This window comes from Oncorhynchus keta, chromosome 9 (genome assembly GCF_023373465.1).
Source record: "Oncorhynchus keta strain PuntledgeMale-10-30-2019 chromosome 9, Oket_V2, whole genome shotgun sequence".
Classification (NCBI taxonomy): domain Eukaryota; kingdom Metazoa; phylum Chordata; class Actinopteri; order Salmoniformes; family Salmonidae; genus Oncorhynchus; species Oncorhynchus keta.
The window spans coordinates 41,040,643-41,064,916 of record NC_068429.1 but is presented as its reverse complement, the minus strand read 5'-3'; the positions used below and the strand labels follow the sequence as shown (position 1 = coordinate 41,064,916).

The 24,274-nt window shown below is 44.2% G+C and overlaps 1 protein-coding gene across 1 annotated transcript in view; it reads left to right on the top strand.

Moving 5' to 3' along the window:
- cwc27 (CWC27 spliceosome associated cyclophilin) overlaps positions 1-13,828 on the top strand; it is a 46,871-nt gene extending 33,043 nt beyond the window's left edge. Inside the window, exon 14 of the mRNA XM_052525906.1 lies at positions 13,089-13,828. Within this exon, the coding sequence (XP_052381866.1) occupies positions 13,089-13,251 (163 nt within the window). The 3' untranslated portion in view covers positions 13,252-13,828. The remainder of the gene's footprint in view (positions 1-13,088) is intronic.
- Positions 13,829-24,274: the final 10,446 nt, after the last annotated feature.

The window sequence follows — 24,274 nt, the reverse complement described above, 5'->3', positions numbered from 1 at the left end:
TTGCTTATAATTCCTGTGGTATTATTTTATGGTAACAAGAATACAATTGAACATAGCTGAATAAATAAAGGCTATTTTTTCTAAACGATTTACGAGGAAGTTCGCACAAGCGACTATTCTCTGTTGAGCATTTAACAAAGAAACAGTTCCTCCTATATGCTTCATTTAGAGTTATTTATGCAGCTTTATTTGCGATACAAACTCTCTTTAACCTCTCTGGGATATGTGGGTTGTCCCACCTGGCCAAAAGCCAGAGAAAATGCAGAGCGCCAAATTCAAATAAATTACTATAAAAATCAAACTTTCATGACAACACACATGTAAGATACCAAATTAAAGCTACACGTGTTGTGAAGCCAGCCAACATGTCAGATTTAAAAAAGGCTTTCGGCAAAAGCAAACGATGCTATTATCTGAGGATAGCACTTCCGTAAACAAAAGAGAGAAAAGATATTTCAACCCTGCAGGCACGACACAAAACACAGAAATAAAAATATAAATCAGGCCTTACCTTTGACAAGCTTCTTCTGTTGGCACTCCAATATGTCCCATAAACATCACAAATGGTCCTTTTGTTCGATTAATTCCGTCGATATATATCCAAAATGTCCATTTATTTGGCGCGTTTGATCCAGAAAAACACAGGTTCCAACTTGTGCAACGTGACTACAACATATCTCAAAAGTTACCTGTAAACTTTTCCAAAACATTTCAAACTACTTTTGTAATACAACTTTAGGTATTTTTAAAGTAAATAATCAATAAAATTGAAGACTGGATGATCTGTGTTCAATACAGGAAGGAAACAAACTGACGCTACCTTTCTGGTCATGCGCCTCTAACAAACAGTACACTTGAAGTGACCCTCGTTTTGAACAGGGCTACTTCTTCATTACACAACGGAAAAACCTCAACCAATTTCTAAAGACCGGTGACATCCAGTGGAAGTGGTAGGAACTGCATGAAGGTCCCTTTAGAAATCTGGATTCCCAATGAAAAGAGATATGACCACAATCTGATTGATTTTTCCTCGGGGTTTCGCCTTCTACATAAGTTCTGTTATACTCACAGACATGATTCAAACAGTTTTAGAAACTTCAGAGTGTTGTCTATCCAAATCTACTAATAATATGCATATCTTATCTTTTGGGGATGAGTAGCAGGCAGTTGAATTTGGGTATGCATTTCATCCGGACGTGAAAATACTGCCCTCTGTCACCAAGAAGGGTTGATCTGAGCGTTCGGTCCTAACAACATCAGTCAAGCACCCGATCTAACTGGCTAATGTTATTGTACTTCCAGACACAAACGAGAGAACAGCTCACTGACCATTTTACTCGCCCTAGCAGAGCTGGTTAGGCTGTTTTCATGTTATCCAGAGCTTGCAACAATTGAAGTTTTTTTTGTTGTCAACGTTTACTGACATATTTACCGGCCATATTTAACAGGTGTTGAGCGTTCGTAAATTTCATCAGTTATTCTGCGCTCTGGCACACTCGGACGAGAGTTATCTGAAATCGGAGTAGATAGCCAGAGTGAATTTACCAGCTACGTCTATCAACAGTGACATTCTGTTGAAATGGTTACTTGCAAAGTGGAATCTTCTGTTAAAACATGTCGCTAGCTAGCTAGGTAAACAATGAACCATAATTCTAACTCATGACGTTACTACCCTGCATTAATCTGCAGGTAGCTAACCAACCAGGTTCAATGTTAGCTAGTTAACATTTGGCTATAACTAGCAAAGCAAATGGCTCTGAGATACGAATAATAAGATCATACACGTAACGTTAGCTAGCGAGCCAGACAGCTAATTTTAGCTGGCTAGCTAACAGTACACTTTACACTTTAACTTGAAATGAATATGACTTTCTGCCAAATTAGAAACGTGTTATATTTGAAAATGTAGCTATCAGTGACATTCTATTGAAATTAATACTTGCATAGTGGAGACTTTTGATAAGAAATGTAGCTAGCTAAACAATTAACCATAATCCCAAATCATGATTATGAAGAGCAACACTTATACTTCTACAACAGAATGTTTTTTTTTATTTTTAAGGATAAAAAAAAACAGGATTACCTACCAGCTCAAATAGACAGAAGAGGGCCATATGGCAGACCAATCCGAACTCTGCATGTCCAGCCATTCATTATCTCAGCCAATCATAGTTAGCGGGAAGGTTGCTGTCTTTTTCTGTGGCTAAACCAACTAGGCTCATAATTTAACAATTGTATTCGTATTTACAGATGGCGTACAAGTTTGTTATTAAGGCACATGAAAGTTCACATGTTCCAGAAGGCATTTCTGCCCCAAAAAACACAACGTTTTAGTTCAAATGTGTTCCTGTGAAGTAGTGACCCGTGGCATATGCCTAGTTTCCTGAAATTAGTCACAAATATCGACATAAATATGACAGATCTTGCTTCTGTTGCCTGTTTTGTTTGTTTAATATACAACAGCAATATGTTGGATAAAGCAATTGTACAGATTCGGCAATTTTTTGATTTTGTTATGCTGGAATAAAGGCTTTACAAACGTTTTTCGTTAGAACAGACTTGTATTACTTACAATTTATTTAGTGTTGTTTACACTGTTCCCAACAGGCAGAAAAATAATACTGTAATCTAACAGCACCTGTTTGTCACACATAATATGCACGCAGGTCTCGCTACTATTTTTTAACACAGTGTGACCATCGGGCTCTTTCTTGAGTCATTTTTGTGTCTCCATTATTTAATCAAACCGTGTACTTGAAGCATCAAACAAGCTCAGTGCATATGTAGTTGATTTTATTCAAACACACATGGTCTGTCAGGACGACTCTCGGTCAACCAAGATTTGTTTTAAGTCGGGAACAGCCTTACTTGCAATAAGTCCTAAGCAAAGTTTCCCACTGGGCACAGAAGTCAGTTCAAGATCTAGTTTTGATTTACATTTGGATGAGTTGTCAACTAAAGTGAATTCAACTTGAAATCAACAAAAAAGGTCACCATATCATTGGATTTAGGTTAAAAGTTGGGGATGAAAAGATGGAAATGCCCTTACGTCGAGGACTTTTTGCAGCTCCAACCAGTTTTCCACGTTGATTCAACGTCATGATATTGATGGAATAGGGTGCCATTCAGGACGAGCCAGTTCTAGTAGGCCAGCCAGAGCAGCCCATCCCCCCCTATTCTGTAACAGATATGTTATGTCTGTTAATGCCCAGTCATAACACAGGCCTGAGGAGCTGCTCCTTAACGACTTGACACACTGTTGAACTTTATACAGTGGATCAACACACTCTGACTGCTCTAGATTACATACAGTGCATTCGGAAAGTATTCAGACCCCTTGACTTTTTCCACATTTAGATGCTTTACAGCATTATTCTAAACTTGATCAATCTACACACAATACCCCATAATGACAAAGCAAAAACTGGGTTTTTAGAAATGTTTGCAAATCGAATCAAATCAAATGTTTATTTGTCACGTGCGCCTAATACAACAGATGTAGACCTTGCAGTGAAATGCTTACTTACAGGCTCTAACCAATAGTGCAAAAAAAAGGTATTAGGTGAAGAATAGGTAAGTAAAGAAGTAAAACAACAATAAAAAGACAGGCTATATACAGTAGCGAGGCTACATCCAGACACCGGTTCGTCAGGCTGATTGAGGTAGTATGTACATATAGATATGGTTAAAGTGACTATGCATATATGATGAACAGAGTAGCAATAGCGTAAAAGAGGGGGTGGTAGGGGGTGGGACACAATGTAGATAGCCCGGTTAGCCAATGTGCGGGAGCACAGGTTGATCGGCCCAATTGAGGTCGTATGTACATTAATGTATAGTTAAAGTGATTATGCATATATGATAAAGAGAGAGTAGCAGCAGCGTGAAAAATAGGGGTTAGGGGGGGGGTACACACAATGCAAATAGTCCGGGTAGACATTTGATTACCTGTTCAGGAGTCTTATGGCTTGGGGGTAAAAACTGTTGAGAAGCCTTTTTGTCCTAGACTTGGCACTCCAGTACCACTTGCCATGCGGTAGTAGAGAGAACAGTCTATGACTGGGGTGGCTGGGGTCAATTTTTAGGGCCTTCCTCTGACACCGCCTGGTGTAGAGGTCCTGGATGGCAGGAAGCGTAGCCCCAGTAATGTACTGGGCTGTACGCACTGCGTACACACTATAAAATAGAAACTGTCACATTTACATAAGTATTCAAACCCTTTACTCAGTACTTTGTTGAAGCACCTTTGGCAGCGATTACAACCTCAAGTCTTCTTGGGTATGACGCTTACAAGGTTGGTTCACCTGTATTTGATGAGTTTCTCCCATTCTTCTCTGCAGATCCTCTCAAGCTCTGTCAGGTTGGATGGGGAGCGTTGGTGTACAGCTATTTTCAGGTCTCTCCAAAGATGTTGGGTTCAAGGTCAGGCTCTGGCTGGGCGACTCAAGGATTCAGAGACTTGTCGTGCTGCCACAACCATGCTTCACTGTAGATTGAGATGGTGCCAGGTTTCCTCCAGACGTGACATTCAGGCCAAAGAGTTCAATCTTGGTTTCATTAAACCAGATAATCTTGTTTCTCTTGGTCTGAGAGTCTTTAGGTGCCTTTTGGCAATCTCCAAGCGGGCTGTCATGTGCCTTTTACTCAGGAGTGGCTTCCGTCTTGCCACTCTACCATAAAGGCCTGATTGGTGGAGTGCTGTCCTTCTGGAAGGTTCTCCCATCTCCACAGAGGTACTCTAGAGCTCTGTCAGACTTACCATCGGTTTCTTGTTCACCCCCCTGACAAAGGCCCTTCTCCCCTGATTGCTCAGTTTGGCCCGGCGACCAGCTCTAGGAACAGTCTTACTGCTAAATGGCATATATATAATATATTGGTGGTTCCAAACTTCATTCATTTAGAATGATGGAGGCCACTGTGTTCTTGGGGACCCTCAGAGCTGCTGAAATGTTTTGGTACCCTTCCCCATATCTGTGCCTTGTCACAATCCTGTCTCGGGGCTCTTTGACAATTCCTTTGACATGGCTTGGTTTTTGCTCTGACACGCACTGTCAGCTGTGGGACCTTATATAGACAGGTGTGTGCCTTTCCAAATCATGTCCAATCAATGGAATTTACCACCGGTGAACTACAATCGAGTTGTAGAAACATCTCAAGGATGATCAATGGAAACAGGATGCACCTGATCTCAATTTTGAGTCTGATAGCAAAGAGTCTGAATTACTTATGTAAATAAGGCATTTTTTTCTACATTTTCGCTTTTTGTCATTATGGGGTATTGTGTGTAGATTGATGAGAGAAAACATTTATTTAATCAATTGAACAAAGTCGAGGGGTTTGAATAGTTTCCCCAACGCACTGTAGATGTAGCTATGGCCTGCCTGGGTGCCAGCCTTAGGTTTCAGTCTCCGTACTCTCAGAGAAACACAGACTGCCAGGCAGGTGAAAAGATTGCTCTAACATGGGCATGTTTATTTCTCTCTTACTTTGACATTTTTTGTTTTGTCTTCGTAGGCTTGGCTTGTGTGTGTGTGTGTGTGTGTGTGTGTGTGTGTGTGTGTGTGTGTGTGTGTGTGTGTGTGTGTGTGTGTGCGCGCGCGCGACTACCTGTGTGTGGGTCTTTACGGATGCGTGTGTTGGACAGACCGTTCCCGACCCTCGGCACAGCTCTACAGTAATAGTGGATGCCACTTTCTCTACCATCTAGACCAGGACTGAAGGTTTTGTCATCCCTAATGTGTGTTTTACACAAGACAACATTGAGTTGCCACTGTGTAAGAAACTAGCACATTAGGAAGTATAGGGATGTTTCTGTAAGGTTTTAGTGCGCGCAGGCTGAAGCTATAGAATGGGATGTACACTACAGTTAGGAGGACACTGTTCAGTACTGTAGTCTGCTGGCTCGCACCGCTCCTTCTGTCAGACAAATCAGATGCATATGGAATTCTATTTTTTTCCTCCCCCGGCCGGTCACATTTATGGTCTATTTCGGTTCTATTTTTCAATTTGATGACCTCCTCAGATGGATTGACGTTTCTCCTCTCTGCTGCTGATGTGTTTTCAACGTCCTGCCGTGTCCTGACCAGAACAGAGAGCCTCACCGCAGTACTGACGACTCACTGAGAGCGAGACGCAGAGACACGGAGGGGAGGGAGGGCGAGCTCCAGCCTACAGGAAACAAGCTAGCTAACACATTGCCCTGTGGAGCAGCTCCTGCTGGGAGTTAAAACACGGCCCGTGTGTCTGTGTATTGGCACCTGACGCTGTGCCAGTAATTCAGATATACCAGTTTATTGAGGGCAATGAAGACAGCGGTGTGTATGTGTTTGCAGAGCCTGGTCTCTCTGCCGTTTCCCTCAGTGGGCAGACAGAGCCACAGTCAGGAAATCAGCTTTTACATCCGTGTTTTCCCATTCTGATTTCCACCAACAGACCTCTCTCTCTCAGACCTCAATATATAGAGAGAGTCAGAGGGCTGAAATTAATCCCATGTGTTTGAACTTCGAGGAAAGTGTCTGTGTGAGAGATTTTAGAATAACAAAACCTGTAGTTGCTATTAGTCTCAGCCAGCCAGGCCCCCAGCTCAGTCTCACTGTTTGGCCCCCGCCAGCCAGCTAGGTATGAGACAGGAGGAGGAGGAGGGAAGATGGGCACAGTAGCCTAGCAGTCCCAGGCGGTGTCCCAAAAGGCACCCCGGGTCCCAAATGGTGCACAGGGCTCTGGTAAGAAGTAGTGCACTATATAGGGAATAGGGTGTCATTTGGGCCGCAGACCTAATCTAGAACAACACCCGCCAGCCACGCACTAGCGTAGGATGTCTGTGCCACTCTGCAAGCTCTGGTACAGGAACTATTGGGTTACTACAGGTCAGACTCCCCAAGTCAAGTCTGGGCCAGGGGACTGTAAACTATTCCGTCTGGGTCTACAAACGTTATACTTTCTAGATCGCTCTGCTCTCACACAAACACACACACACACACACACACACACACACACACACTCTCACTCCAAGAAGCCAGCCATAGAGCCCGTCGCCCCACCCCCATCCCTCCCTCTTTCCTCCCTCTTTTCAGAAAGCGAAAGAAAAACAAATGGAGGAAAGGCTTCTGAGGCTTCTGGGTAGAGAGTGGGTTTGATAAGCAGACTGGAGCGCTGAATGGTGGGAGCCCAGAGCCTGCTACACATGCACATATACAGTGCCTTCAGATAGTATTCACACCACTTGACCTTTTCCACATTTTGTTGTTACAAAGTGGAATAACCATGTATTTAATTGTCACTTCTATTCACTCTGTCATTTAGGTTAGTACTGTGGAGTAACTACAGTGTTGTTGATCCATCCTCAGTTTTTTCCTGTAACTGCCATTAAACTGTAACTGTTTAAAAGTCACCGTTGGCTTCATGGTGAAATCCAGAAGTGGTTTCCTTCCTCTCCGGCAACTGAGTTAGGAAAAACACCTGTATCTTTGTAGTGACCGGGTGTATTGATTCACCATCCAAAGTGTAATTAATAGTTTCACCATGCTCAAAGGGATATTTAATGTCTGCGTTTTTTTACTCATCTACCAATAGGTACCCTTTTGTGAGGCATTGGAAAACCTCCATGGCCTTTGGTGTTGCATCTGTGTTTGAAATTCACTGCTCAACTGAAGGACCTTGCAGATACTTGTATGTGTGGGGTACAGAGATGCGGTAGTCTTTCAAAAATCTTGTTAAACACTATTTTTGCACACAGAATGAGTCCATGCAATTTATTATGTGACTTCTTAAGCTTATTTTTAGGCTTGCCATAACAAAGGTGTTGAATACTTATTGACTCGAGACATTTGAGCTTTACTTTTTTATTAATTTGCAAACATTTAGAAAAACATCATTCCACTTTGACATTATGGGGTGTTGTGTGTAGATTATTGACACAAAATCTCAATTTAATCTGTTTTAAATTCAGGCTGTAACACAAAATGTGGAAAAGGTTGAGGGGTGTGAATACTTTCTGAAGGCACTGTGTGTATACATATACACACACACGCACATACACACACTGTTCTGTAGTCTGGGCAATGAGGCTGTGTTCCTGTCATCACTGAGGCTGCTAGACAAATTATGGTAGCGGTCCGCCTCGCGCTGCAGGACTCCTCAGTCTGCCAGAGTAGAGCCACCATGACGTCCTGGATGAGCTGTCACTACTACTGCCCAGTTCACATGAACACAGGAGGGGGGGACTGCAGAGCACACACACATGCTTCACCCATGTACCCAAGCAGACTAAAAGGCAGACAAACACATAAGGTTGCACAATTCTCTCTCCCTCTCTCTTCTTAAGGCTGCTTCCCAATCCCATGCACTTCAATCCCCGCCCTTCATGTCACTCTCCTTGTGCTCGGGAATTCACTCTGCCTCCATTGACCAAACCACAGCGTGCAGTCTACAGATTTTTCCCAAACAAGAACTGCAGTGGGCAGCGTTCCACTTTGCTCATTAACATAAATCAACATTTGTATATTTGACTGTTCGCTTGTGTAACTTGCTCTCTGCAACACGCTACTTAGTTGGTCTTAGCAAGCTTGCAAATGTGTCCGTATCTCACTGGAGTTAGCTAGCCAGCTAGGTAACAATTAGCATTAGGAGCTAAGACACATCACAAGTCCAGTGAGATACGGCAAATCTTGCTAGCAAACTTTTACTCGAATACAGGCCGGAACCCGTTGTGCAACAACTTGTTTCTTAATCAGAGAGGACAAGGTGAAGAATGTTCTAACATCTTTGTCTGAACATACATATCTATTTAAATCTAATTAGGGTCGCCTGGGAAACACTGACCAACACTTTGGTTCCTACTCTGTCACAACCATCTCCTCCCATATTTTTCTTCATTCGTTTTCATGCCAACCTAAACTGCATTCCAAGTGTCCACAGTATTCCAACCATGAAATTAGAATGATCATTCTATTTCTGTGATTCCAACTGTTTTCCCAAGTGTTTTGATCTATATACACAAGTAAAATTGCAGTATTTGGTACAAAAATTGCAATTAGATATGTTCCTGTATTGTGCAGCCCTACACATACAAACACATACACTGAGTGTATAAAACATTATGAACACCTGCTCTTTCCATGACATAGACTGACCAGGTGAAAGCTGTGATGTGACTTGTTAAATCCACTTCAATCTGTGTCGATGAAAGGGAGGAGACAGGCCAAAGAAGGGTTTTTAAGCCTCGAGACAATTGAGACACAGATTGTGTGGGTGTGCCATTCAGAGGGTAAATGGGCAAGACAAAAGATTGAAGATTGCCTCAGAACGGGGTATGGTAGTATGTGCCAGGCACACCGGTTTGTGTCAAGCACTGCAACGCTGCTGGGTTTTTAACGCTCAACAGTTCACTGTGTGTATTAGGAATGCTCCACCACCCAAAGGACGTCCAGCCTACTTGACACAACTGTGGGAAGCATTGGAGTCAACATGGGCCAGTAACACTTTGGAACGCTTTCAACACCTTGTACAGTTCACACCCCGAGGGGGGGGGTTGCAACTCAATATCAGGAAGGTGTTCTTAATGTTTTGTACACTCAGTGTATATATAATATGCCATTTAGCAGATGTTTTTATGCTCTACCAACTGAGCCACCAAGGACCACTATATACACACCCTTCACCGAAGCACATGGGCAGACACACAGACAAGACATCTGACAAAAATACACTCATAATGTACGCTTTGCACAAGTGCACACTCAGACACACGCCATCCAACACACACATACAAGGAGGACACACATTTCAATGTGATCTTAGTGGCTGATTTAAAGGGGATCTCTCCCAAGGACCATACAGCAGAACTTGTATAGCAATAGGTTAGCTTATATTCTATTACTATAGAACTTTCATTATGTAAGTAATACCCCAGGCTTGTCTGTTTTTTCCATTGTCCGATTCGGACGGGATTAGTTTTTATGAAATTGCCCCCTGTAAATCTTTTTTTCAAATTATTTTGATGTACTGTTATGATGGAAGACTGGAGGCTGTTCTAGGCATGAACGGTGCAAAACGGCTGCCAGCTAAACTGGTTGAAATATGCAGGAATCGCTCCGCCATTTCCTGGTTGCAAAAATTATAATAGTTTGCCTAATGTCAGTTTATATGACAAAACAAGCAATGTGTAGAGATTCATTGTACCATCTAAACCGCTATGAAATACACTATATATACAAAAGTATGTCGACACCCCTTCAAATGAGTGGATTTGGCCATTTCAGCCACACCCGTTGCTGACAGGTGTATAAAATTGAGCACACGGCCATGCAATCTCCATAGACCAACATGGCCTTGCTGAAGAGCTCAGGGACTTTTAACCTGGCACCGTCATAGGATGCCACCTTTCCAACAAGTCAGTTTGTCAATTTTTTGCCCTGCTAGAGCTGCTCCAGTCAACTGTAAGTGCTGTTATTTTGAGGTGGAAACGTCTAGGAGCAACAACAGCTCAGCCGCGAAGTGGTAGGCCACACAAACAGAATGGGACCGCCGAGTGCTGAAGCGCATAGCGCGTAAAATTCATCTGTCCTCTGTTGCAACACTCTCTACCGAGTTCCAAACTGCCACTAGAAGCATTGTCAGCACAAGAAGTGTTCATCGGGAGCTTCATGAAATGGGTTTCCATGGCCGAGCAGCCGCATGCAAGCCTAAGATCACCATGTGCAATAACAAGCATCGGCTGGAGTGGTGTAAAGCTCACCGCCATTAGACTCTGGAGCAGTGGAAACGTGTTCTCTGGCGTGATGAATCACGCTTCACCATCTGGCAGTCCGGCAAACAAATCTGGGTTTGGCGGATGCCAGGAGAACGTTACCTACCCCAATGCATAGTGGAATATAGAGGAATAATGGTCTGGGGCTGTGTTTCATGGTTCGGGCCCCTTAGTTCCAGTGAAGGAAAGTCTTAACGCTACAGCATACAATGACATTCTAGATGATTCTGTGGTTTTAACTTTGTGGCAACAGTTTGGGGAAGGCCCTTTCCTGTTTCAGCATAACAATGCCTCCGTGCACAAATCAAGGTCCATACAGAAATATTTTGTTGATCGGTGTGGAAGAACTTGACTGGCCTGCACAGAGCCCTGACCTCAGGCCCCCTGTTCAATGGGGTTATCGCCGAACATCAGTGCCCTACCTCACTAATGCTCTTGTGGCTGAATGGAAGCAAGTCCCTGCAGCAATGTTCCAACATCTAGTGAACAGCCTTCCCAGAAGAGTGGAGGCTGTTATAGCAGCAAAGGGGGGGGCCAACTCCATATTAAAGCCTTCCCAGAAGAGTGGAGGCTGTTATAGCAGCAAAGGGGGGGGCCAACTCCATATTAAAGCCTTCCCAGAAGAGTGGAGGCTGTTATAGCAGCAAAGGGGGGGGCCAACTCCATATTAAAGCCTTCCCAGAAGAGTGGAGGCTGTTATAGCAGCAAAGGGGGGGGCCAACTCCATATTAAAGCCTTCCCAGAAGAGTGGAGGCTGTTATAGCAGCAAAGGGAGGACCAACTCCATATTAATGCCCTTGATTTTGGAATGAGATGTTTGACAAGCAAGTGTCCACATACTTTTGACCATGTAGTGTATTTCAACTTGTCTAGGAATAGCCTAATATTGGCTTTCAGTTAGGAGAAAGTATAAATAGTATCAATAAGAACCATAAACTGCATGCAGACATTTTAATTAACTGATGTATTCGGCAATTTATCAATTCATTGGCACACTATCATTTACTTCATCTTTAAAAAAAGACAAATAGTCACTGGGAACGTTGATATATGACAAAACGGATAGGACTTTGTTTGCATGACACTTTGTAGCACTTTGTACATAGCTCTTTGCATCAATTTGTTCTCATGTTCTTGCCCAAACTGGGTGCAGCACCGTACAACTCTGTAATATCCCTCAAAACACAGTGATGACGATTCACACTAGATAAATATTATCAAAGGACCTGGGAGTTTGTATTAAAAAAATATATATTAAAAAAACGGTAGGTTTTTGGGACTGGAATAATAATCTTCCCGCCAAGTAAAAATGATAGATATGGCAGATTCGGACAAGATAGGGCTTTAACTAACTACCTGTAATAGTAGTACATCACAGTAATAGCGCAAACAGTCAAAGAGATTTGGGCCTGAAGCTCTTCGTCTGGCTTGGCTTTGTCTCCGTCTCTCGGCTTCTGTGAATTGGTGATAGCATCTTCCCTTTTATCTTGTTTTAAATTCCCCGGGGGTTGCAGCCCCGTGGCCCCTGGTGACGCATGGCCTTCATCAGAACCCTCCAAACAGGTGGGGCGTGTCAAGACACTGTCAGAGCGTTATGCATGTAGCGCAAATCCTTCTGCGCCGGGCAGATGTGTCTGCGTGATGGACACCGGAGACCTGCCTCACCCCTCTTGAAGTCCTCTCTCTCTCCACTCTCTGCTGTCTCCCCTGGGATTCCTGCTCTCACTGTATCTATATACTGGGAGTTTGATCGATAACTGTTACACTGACACGCTTGGCCTACGAGGTAACATGTCAGGGTTTTTTTGTCAAAGTGTTGATAGATGTTGAATCGTGAAGTCAGTTGCCTTTTTAAACCCAACAATCTCTTCAGATTCTGCCGTTCTCCCTTTTTCTCTGTTTTGGGGAGGTGCTGCTTGCTGCTAGTCCACAAAGGACAAGAGAACAGCCAAGGATGCTTCCACATGCATATCAGTCATCTTCCTCCTCATATTCCTCTCCATCCTCTTCCTGCTCCTCCCTAAGAGAACAGACCATTTCAACCCTGTATTTTGTACCATGTTTGTATTCTTACACTAATGTGATAGGGTGCGCGTTGCTGTGTTGTAGCCTATTCCTTTATCATCAATACAATGCCATCACTCACCACCATGGCATCTTGATACCATAAATGCCCGTTGTGACAGAACACCGGCTTCAAAGGGAATGTGATTCTATTTGAATTGATGGAGAGGAACAGATGGAGAGATGGAGAGTTCCATATCACCAGATGTGATTTACAGAGTTCACATCACAGTGCTCTATTTGCTGTTCTTTGAACCTCCTCTTTCTCTGATTTTAGGATGGCCCATGTTCTCCAGTTTGACGAGCAAACCAGGAAAGTCAAGGATGCCAACATGCAGGACGAAGACACGTTTGAGATCTCCGATCCACGAAACCCCGTCAACAAACGGCGGAGAGAGGAGAGCAAGAAGATCATGAAGGAGAAGAAGGCCAAGAGGTGAGGGGTTAGGGATTAGGCATGGAGATTAACCCCAGCCATGTGACTGACCAGGCCTCTCCTCTCTTCCTCTCTAACCTACCACTTCAAAACAACTGTCTCTCCTGAGCGAACTTTGAACCTTGGAATGCCATGAACAACCAAAACAAAGCTATTTCTGAGAAGCTGTCGGAATCCATTCACATATGAACGAAGGGAACGTCTAACACAGGGCCAATGTGACTTCAGCCCATCAGGTTTATCCCTCCAATAAAAAGGAAACGCACATGACCTGACAGCTATAGCTAATCTAAAACTATCCATCATCAAGACATAGTGTCATTTTGAACTGGAATGTGAACCCACATTTCCAAGAATAGGTTAATTCTCTGTCGTACAGTACTGTATGTTGTGATTGCGGGAGTATTGGAAAGTAAGGGCGAAAAGGGGTTGAGAAATGTTGAGAAATGCCCAGGGATCCAGGTAAAGTAGTAAGGGTGATGGATGATGGTCCCAAGTCATTGACGTCAACATGTCTGATGACCAATGGTGTGAACATGTACGGATAATAAATGTACCTTTTTGTCATAAGGCACACATTCCCTTTGATGTTTGCAGCTGTGTTTGTATTCCTCTCTGCGCTTGCTGCGTTTTAAGAACTCCTCAACCATTGGCTTGGGCAGGTGAACGCAACATGGAGGATGCACACTGGGATTTTCACGTGTCCCAGTTGTTTAATGTCCGTGGAGGCGAGGAACCCAACTCCGACTATTTACATTTGACTCGTTTTTCTCATTTAGCAGATGTTCTAATCCAGAGCGATTTACAGTTAGCGCATTCATCTTAAAGGTAGCTAGGTGAGACAACCACACATCAAAGTTATAGTAAGCAACAGGAATGTCCTTAGTAAAGCAGCGGTCAGCAAAGTCGGCGCTGGTAAGCAAAGGCAAGTGTGACTGTTCATGCAAGAAGGGCAACTACCGAGATGGAGAGGAAACCAGCACGCCACCGTATGCTTTTGAGATTTAAGGAGAGAAGATTATGAGAGGAAGTTACTTTAAACAGCTTGAGAGAGATCCACCCAGAATGTGTTATGAAAACCTTGACTATGGTGAGGAATGAGCAGTAAGCCGAAAAGGGAGGAGAGACAATGGAACACAGTAGCTGCTGCAGTAGTTTCCCCTTTTACATTGATCTAAGGTCAGTTTAGCGTTGTTCCCCTATAGTTAATATCAGTATCTGGAGAGGGTAAGCTGATCCTGTATCTGTGCCCAAAGCCAACTTTTCCTCATATCTGATATAACAGCAGCTGAGTAGACAGAGCCAGCCAGTGTGACTTCACATGACTGGAATCATAAAAACAGCTCTCCAGCAGAAGTTGTGAAAACTGGTATTAAAGCTCGATTAAGTCCCTGACTCTGTCTTTATTTAAGCACCATAGTTGTATTCCAAATGGCATCCTTTTCCCCATATAGTGCACTACTTGTAACCAGGGCCCATATTGGTCTGGTCAAAAGTAGTGCACTGTATAGGGTGACATTTGGGATGCACATTGAGTCAGTCTGTAGGGCTTCCTCTCTTCTCCATTCCAACCCTGTCAGTTAAAACAGTCAGGCAGGATATGATCTGCCTTCACCCAGCCATTTCACAGTCATTTCACCAGATTGACGCAAGGAACACATAGCTGTGGTGAAATCGAACTAGTGACAATCGAACCTCCTTGCCTCTCTTTTTGAATGTATCGCTCCTTTCCTATTCCATCAACTGAGAGCCATGGGCTCTGGTAAAATAGGGTGGTTCTGGTCTTATGTCATAGTGTACTATATGGGGATGCAATAAGGTGGTTCTGGTCAAAAGTAGTGCACTACACAAAGATTAGGGTGGCATTTAAGACCAGACTAGCCTCTCTGCTTTAATGTAGTGGTTTTGTTAGGGTAAATGATGTAGATTTGCCATGTGTGTGACCAGGAGCAGAGTTTGGCCTGCAAGCCGCCTTTTACTGCTCTTCTGGGTTCATGCTTAACTTCTCATATGGAACAGGAAGGAGAGTTAATGTTCCACTATGAGCCTGGTCGCCCAGCCACGGCCTGGCCCGAGTCTGAGCTGCTGCTGCTGCTGCTGCTGCTGCTAATGTAAAGCAGGTGAGAGGCACCATGCTTCAGTTAGACTACCTACTGTAGCCGTGCCAGTGGCTGGCCAATGGTGGGTCACAACCAGTGGTGTAAAAATACTTTAAAACGATGTAAGTCGATTTTTGGGGGTTTCTGTACTTTACTATTTATATTTTTGACTACTTTTACTTGTCTACATTCCTAAAGAAAATGATGTACTTTTTACTCCGTATGTTTTCCTTGACACCTAAAAGTACTCGTTACGTTTTGAATGCTTAGCGGGACAGGAACATTGTCCAATTCACACACTAATCAAGAGAACATCCCTGGTCATGGTCATCTCTACTGCCTCTTATTTGGTGGACTCACGAAAACACAAATGCTTCGTTTGTAAATTGTTGTAGCATGCCCCTGGCTATCCGTAAATTAAAAAATATATATATATATAATTGTGACATCTGGTTTGCCTAATCTAAAGAATTTTACTTTTGATACTTTAAGTATATTTTAGCAATTATATTTTATTTTGATACTTCGGTATATTAAAAACCAAATACTTTTAGACTTTCACTGAAGTAGTGTTTTACTGGGTGACTCACTTTTACATGAGTCATTTTCTATGAAGGTATCTTTACTTTTACTTAAGTATGACAACTGGGTACTTTTTCCACCACTGGTTGGTCACAAGCTCTCACAATATTGTGCAGAACAACAAAAAACAAATAGACATGAAACAGTCAAGAAATTGAAATATAAGGAGCTAGCTACTGTATTAGCTTGATCGAATTATCAGCTGAGAATACAAAAACAGCTTAAGCATAAAGTCATAGTCCCCAGATGATGAGACGCGATTTGTCCGCCGTCCCATTGTGACATATACAATAGCTACTGGCTCCGAGACCGCCCTCCGCAGGGGACACAAAGCCCGAACGCACACCTCACCACAATTCCCAACCAACGCGGCTCCGGTACACGTCCTCTATTCATTTAAATGGGTCGACGGTTGAAGAAATTGCTTGAGTGCACTGAGAATTCGAAAAGTATGAAATCCAACCGTCCAACATGCTAGAACATTGCCGTGCATACGTGTACAGGTTTTGGACTATGGTTAAACCATCCTAGCGGTGGTTGGAGAGGGTCGGACAAGACGATGCCACTCCTCTCTCCAGCCCAGCAACACCAGCAGAATACTTAACATTCCCTGGCTTGACCTTGCTGTGGCTAGCTCTGGGCAGGAAATGCCACTCATGGTTGCTGCTGTCTGTCTGAACGTCCATCCATCGGTCACGTGACTGCTGGGGATGAGATTTGAGGTAATTACGTTATCATGCTCCGCCACCGCCATGTTCTCTGCCCTTGTGGACGGGCTGACGGAGGTTACAACTAGCAGACTAATCCTTCTGCTCTCCTAAAAAACACAGTATGCGTGTGTCTGAGCTACATCAGGTTGGCTGGGAAGGATGGCTACTTTTACGATATATATATTTTTTTTTTTGGGGTCGGATAACATTACAGTTTACCTTGGGCTCTACAGGGCTTTGATGCTGCTTCCCTCAACCCTTCAGATGAGTTTTCCTGCCCATTTCCTGCTGCATATAATGTAAATAACTTGTAACACACACACATTCCTGCTCCATGGTTTTACTGCACATTTAGCATTCCAATGACCTGTGACCCCCCCCCCTCCTCCTCCCAATACACACACACCCTTTCCAGTGACTTTGTAAAGGTATTTTAGTTTGACCTTGCTTCTGATCTACCCTCACCCCCACCCATTTGACATGTTACGAAATACAGCCTTCCTCCTTGTGTGCTCTTAACCCTGTGTGGCCGGGGAGGTGTGGAGCGGCATAGGAGGACCAGGATGTGGAGTGGGCCACGTGTCTGACCTCTAACCCCTAGCCTTGAGTCCTCACAACCTGGCCAAGTCCCCTGTGTGATAAGGAACAACCTGGCAGTACGGGGCAGGAGCTGTGTGTGTGTGCCTGTGTCCATGCCCAATTAGAAGGGATGGGATAGCGCACCTAACCTAATCGCCCCTTGGTGACTGTGTCTTTCTCTTTTTCCCTATAGCTTCCCAAAAGTCGGTCCTGGGGCTCCCCCTGGGTGCACGTTTCGTTTTTTTGCCAAAGCACTGCTATAGGGGCTGCTATAGGCCATGGCAATAGGGTCACCAGAGCATGTCCATAAGAAGGGAGCCCATTTGTGTTGATATTAGGGTTATTCATGAGTTGGAGAGAGTGAGCTCAAAGAGGAGAGAGCGAGATCTGAGGAGAAATGCCACTCTAGGTCTCTGTAGCCTATCATAAAGCAGTATGACCTTGGTGCAACATCCAGCACTATTATTTCAATAGCCTGAATTAAACGGTGAGTGCATTCGCTGAATCTGAGCCATGTGTACTGTGCTTTTACTACCTCGTCTGTCTTTCTAGGTCTCTGTGACCCTCTCTGTCACAGTGCCCTGTTCCTTACTACCGGAGCTGTGTTGCTGACAGTCTATCTGCTCATCTGAGTCTTCGTATTCTAATGGCCTCTTGGTGAAAAAAAGAGGGGGTAGTTAAAGTCAAACAGAGGTAGACAGGGCCCCTGTTCTTTTAATAGGGTTAACCTGTATAAATGTACTCGTGTCACAGACGATATTTCACTGCCACTTTCTGAGATGTATTTTTCACCAGCAGGTTTTTCCTCTCTTCCCCTCCTTCGTCTTCTCCTCTCTGTAATGAAAATGTGATTCTTCAAATCACATTGGATTTGTCACATGCGCTGAATGCAAATGGTGTCGACTTTACCGTGAGATGCTTGCTTACCAGCCCTTCCCGACGATGCAGAGTCTAGAAATAAAATAGTAACACAAGGAATAAGAATAAAATACACAATGGAGCTACAGTATATACAGGGAATACCAGAGGTCAGAGGTCTTTGAGGTAGATGCACTAACATGGCCAAAAGTATGTGGACACCTGCTCGTCGAACGTCTCATTCCAAAATCATGGGCATTAATATGGAGTTGTTCCCCCTTTGCTGCTATAACAGCCTCCATTCTTCTGGAAAGGCTTTCCACTAGAGGTTGGGACGTTGCTGCGGGGACTTGCTTCCATTCAGCCACAAGAGCATTAGTGAGGTCAGGCAATGATGTTGGGCGATTAGGCCTGGTTTGCAGTCGCCGTTCCAATTCATCCCAAAGGTGTTTGATTGTGTTGAGGTCAGGGCTCTGTGCAGGCCAGTCAAGTTCTTCCACACCTGTCGCGACAAACCATTTCTGTATAGACCTCGCTTTGTGCACAGGAAAGGGCCTTCCCCAAACTGTTGCCACAAAGTTGAAAGCACAGTATCGTCTGGAATGCCATTGTATGCTGTAGCTTTAAGATTTCCCTTCACTGGAACTAAGGGGCCTAGTCCAAACCATTATTCCTCCTCCACCAAACTTTACAGTTGACACTATGCATTCGGGCAGGTAGCGTTCTCCTGACATCTGCCAAACCCAGATTTATCCATCAGACTGCCAGATGGTGAAGCGTGATTCATCACTCCAGAGAAAGCATTTCCACTGCTTCAGAGTCCAATGGCTGCGAGCTTTACTCCACTCCAGCTGACGTTTGGCATTGCACATGGTAATCTTAGGTTTATGTGCAGTTGCTCGGCCATGGAAACCCATTTCATGAAGCTCCAAACAAACACTTCTTGTGAGGCAGTTTGACAGTTGGTAGTAGTGTTTCAACCGAGGACAGACTATTTTTAAGTGCTACGTTTGTGCTTCAGCACTCGGCGGTCCCGTTCTGTGAGCTTGTGTGGCCTACCACCTTGCAGCTGAGCCGTTGTTGCTCCTAGATGTTTCCACTTCACAATAACAGCACTTACAGTTGACCAGGGCAGCTCTCGCATTGCATATTTTTGACAAACTGACTTGTTGGAAAGGTGGCACTGACTTGTTGAATGGTGCCACATTGAAAGTCACTGAGCTCTTCAGTAAGACCATTCCACTGCCAATGTTTGTCTATGGAGATTGCATGGTTGTGTGCTCAATTTTATACACCTGTCAGCAACGGGTGTAGCTGAATTAGCTGAACCCAATTATTTGAAGGGGTGTCTACTTTTGTGTATATAGTGTCGGCGGGGCATTTTGGCCGTGCATTTACCATACTAAGCGGTGATGCAGCCAGTCAAGATGCTCTCGATGGCGCAGCTGTATAACTTTTTGAGGATCTGAGGGCCCATGCCAAATCTTTTCAGCCTCCTCAGGGGGAAGAGGCTGTGATGCGCCATCTTCACAACTGTGCGGGTGTGTGCGGACCATGTTAAGTCCTTAGAGATGTGGGCGCCAAGGAACTTGAAGCTCTCAACCCGCTCCACAAAAGCCCCATTGATCTGGATGGCGTTCTCTCCCCTTTTTCTCCTGTAGTCCACGATCAGTTCCTTGTTCTTACTGACGTTGAGGGAGAGGTTGTTGTCCTGGCACAACACTGCTATGTCTCTGACCTCTTCCCTGTAGACTAATTCATCGTTATCGGTGATCTGGCTTACCACCGTTGTGTAGTCAGCAAACTTGATAATGGTGTTGGAGTCGTGCGTGGCCACACAGTTGTGGGTGAACAGGGAGTACAGGAGAGGACTAAGCACACACCCCTGAGGGTCCCCCATGTTGAATGTTGGCATGAAGGAGGTGTAGTTGCCTACTCTCGCCACTTGGGGCCGCACTGTCAGGAAGTTCAGGATCCAGTTGCAGAGGGGAAGGGGTTCAGTCCCAGGTTCCCCAGCTTGGTGATGAGCTTGGAGGGGACTATGGTGTTGAACGCTGAGCTGTAGTCTATGAACAACATTCTCACATAGTTACTTCCCCTCTTGTCCAGGTGGGAGTGGGCAGTGTGAAATACAATTGAGACCCATTGCTGGGTTTCCAATTGTAATCGGTTATCGTCTGCAAACCCTGCCACATACGACGATCATCAGAGCCCGTGTAATAGGATTCCACCTTTTTGATCCTATATTGTCATTTTTCATGTTTGATCGTAGTGGGCTTTCTTGTATGTGTCCATGTCCCGTTCCTTGTAAGTGGTTGCTCTAGCCTTTAGCCCATATATTGCCTGTAATCCATGGTTTTTGGTTTGGATACGTTCATATCGCCACTGTGGGGACTACGTTGTGTATGCACGTTTTTGATGAAACCCGTGACTGTAAACTCCTCAATGCTATCAGAGGAATCCCAGAAAAAAAAGATCCCAGGCTGGGATCTAGCAAAACAGACTTGTAGCCTCGTGTCTGTGTCATCCGACCACTTCTGTATTGAGTGCATCATTTGTACTTCCTTTTTGAGCTTTTGTTTGTAAACAGGAAACAAGGCAATGAAGTCATGGTCAGATTTGCCGAAGGGAGGGCCATGTATGCATTTCTGTGGGTAGAATTAAAGTGGTGTAGAGTTTTAGCGCCCCTAGTCGCGCAGAGGCATGTTGGTAGAAGTGAGGTGGAACGGTTTTAAGTCTCCCCACGTTAAGGTCTCCGCCCACCAGAAACACTGCCTCTGGGTGAACGGTTTGTTGTTTGTTTATGGCTCCATAAACGGCTTGTGGAGGGATGTAGACCGTGGTGATATTTACGGATGAGAACTCTCTTGGTAGATTAAAGGGTCTGCAGCTTACCATGAGGTAGTCTATATCAGGTGATCAAAAGCTTGAGATGTCCTTCACTTGAAGCAGCACACCAGTTGTTATTTATTAAAAAACACACTCCACCTCCTTTTGACTTCCCCGAAGCCACCGTCCGATCCTGCCGCTGCATGGAGAATCCACAAGAGTACCACGTGCACAGCGCCATCATCCAACCACATATAATATGGCAGCTTTTCAAGTGTCTCTGATAGGAGAATATTGAACGAATCTCATCCGTCTTGTTCTCAAGTGACATTTGTCAATCGAACGGAGGGGAGTGTCGTTCGTTCTTCTCTTCGCCTCAATTTCACCAGGACTCCACCTCATCTCCCATGTTTTGGTATCCCACGGAACAAGGAATAGGGTCCGGTATGAACAGCGAAGTCGGAGTTGAAGTCGTATTTGAAGTCTAAATCAAGATTAGTAACTGTCGATCTGATGTCCAGAAGTGCTTGGCGGTCATATGTGGAAATAGTATTTACTTTCTTTTACTAAAGACAAACACAATCAAAGTCTCTATATAGCAGAGTTGAGTTCTTGCATTTACAGTGGAGCCAAGGGAGCGTGTGCCGCTGGTGAAACTCTCTGGATGATGAAGTATTAGAAAACAGTCACTGGCTTCTTCCACACGCCTGACTGGGCTACTGAGACCTGGGGTTTGTTGCTCTTGTGCTGCTTGTCCTTCCTCATCTTCTCGGGCAAAAACGACCGCCTATTCTTTTTTTTTATAGGGCACTACTTTTGACCAGAGCCCACTATTTCTTGTAGTGCACATAATTTGGACAACATCCCCTATTGTAAATGTACTACTATTGAGCAGAGACCTTTTAAAGGGGCAATCTGTAGTTGAAACAATAACAAAGCAGTCCCACTGCCTCTTTTCTGGTTAAAAGCTGAGGGACGAGTCTGGAGAAATATAACCACTGACCATCCAAGATATCAACATCATTTCTAAGCATGTTTTGAGGCTATAGTGTTTGTTTACGTGTACAATGTTTACAGACATTGGAGTAGAACAATCTTCTATTTGGGGTTCTGATGGGGTACGACAGTTGAACTGAGCTCGTGAGGCATTTATATGCTATATTCGTCAAGAATCAATGGGTATATACTTGTGTAATGAATTTGTTAAGTCCAAGAATGTATTGTATCAACTTCAGATTGTCCCTATAAGGCTTAGTTGACTACATGCACTAGGAGGGGGATAGGGCTCAGAGGGTGTCATTTGACCCAGAGACTCAGACACCTTGTTAAAGAAGTGCCACTGGAGGGGCATATGTCAGGAGAGATGCCAACCTGGGGAATGTGATATAGCATAACGTTTCCCCTTCGAAAAAGGGGGGGGGGTACTGGAGCATTAACAAAAAACACAGAGCTTCATTCCCCCTGCAAGGCCTTTCCAGACGCTGGATCCAAGAGAGGCCAGGCTGCCTGCACACGAAAACCCCCACAACCAGAGGTATTGGACGAGACTGATCAGGAATGAAGACTATTTCCCCGAAATCTTAAAGCATAGAAAGGACCCAGTCAAAACAATAAATTAAGCCCAAGACTACAACCAAAGACCAAGGTTAAACTCTAAAAAGGAAACCTCAGAAATATTCTACCTCGGACTGAATGAGCATTTTGCATTAAATTACGCGCTGGACGGTTGTTATCTAACCCACCCATTGGAGACTGTAAAAATATTTCCATTTAAGGTAATGCATGAATTTATTCCATAAATCCGAGAGACGATTCTTGGAAAGGGGAATTTACATTTGACATGACTATATTGGTGCTGTTTTGTGAGGATGGTGTTGAACTCTGAAGGAAGTCTGTAGAAATGAGACCTGGCTGTTGGAATCTGAGTATGATTCTGGTCCCCAATGGAGAAGGCCAAGTCAGGAACCCACAAAGGAATCCTGCTCATTGAAAAGGATGACTCCTTCTTGTTCTGAGCCCCTAACAACGGCTGAACAGGTGATACAATTCATTTATCATTGCATCGGTTCACACTATTGTGACCTTTAACAACAGCAACCACTGTTGAGGACATTGTGTAACATGGGCCTAAATACTGCATTGAACATTTGATTGAATGAGATTGTGGACTTGGTGTGTTTGTACTGTGTGGGTGGGTGGTGGCGCCAGCAAGATCTCTCTCCACCCATGACTACTGACTCAGAGAAAACCGTTCACCTGTAAAACTATCTGTCCCCGTCATGAGTTTAATGTATTTTTAAATGACATTTGGCCTTCTCTTTAACCTTTCAGTCCACCGACCACGCTAGTAATCAAGCATCTCTAAACACAGTATATTGTGTTTCTCAACTTTCTCCTCTGCATCAGTGACTGTCCTGTTTATTGATGCTGGAACAGACCCTTTCATTGGATCAAATATAGATGACATGCCGGTACTGTAGGCCAACCCTCCCATCTTCACCTGTCCCTTAGTTAGCAGAACAACAACACCTTGTGACCCAACACGATGGCTCTTCTCTCTAAAATGCTAATAGTTTGGGATTTCCATGAATGCAGGGAATGTCTGAAATGGAGATGTTCGTGTTGTGTCATTGGCCCCGTGCTTTGAGGGCCTATCACTCTCCACTTAGCCAGCCAGGTATCTTTGACCTTTCCGGTCCAAACATTGCTACAGCAGTCAGTGTGCTGTTATTTCTTTTTCTCCATTCCAGCCCCCGGCTTTTCCTGCAAAAACAAAAACTATTTGCATTTTAGAGAGATGTCCATTCCACGTTAGTGTTGTGTCATGGGCCTGTCACTCTCACAAGAGCCAGCTGAAACGGTCCAGTCGGAAACATCGCTAAAGTATACAGCGGTATTTATCTTCTTTCTATGCACACTGGCCAGGTGTCTCTCTATCTCTCTCACAGTCTCCCAGTGACTGGTCCCCGTCCAGATTAGAATTTAAGGTATGTAACCTGGGCAGTCCTGTGCGGTGGACCAAGCCAGGATATAAAAGACATTGATGGTCAGGAAGCGAGTGGATGCCTACATGATATTGACTGTGACTGAATGCGCACCTTCATAAAGTGTGTGGCAGTGGTATTTTGGTCATGTTCATTCAGGTAGGTACATTAAAGGAAAGGCTCTCTGTCTTCTCCCTCTTTCTTTTTCCGTCTCTCGATCTCTTTAAAAAAAAATAATAATAATTTAAAAAAAAATCTTATGCATATTTATTGGTATTTTGCATAGTACCAAATGGGGTCAAAGTCTAGTCCTGCTGTGATATGAATACATTTGTGAACCTCAAGACCTAATGTCCTTTCAAGACACCACCAAGCATCCTGCCACG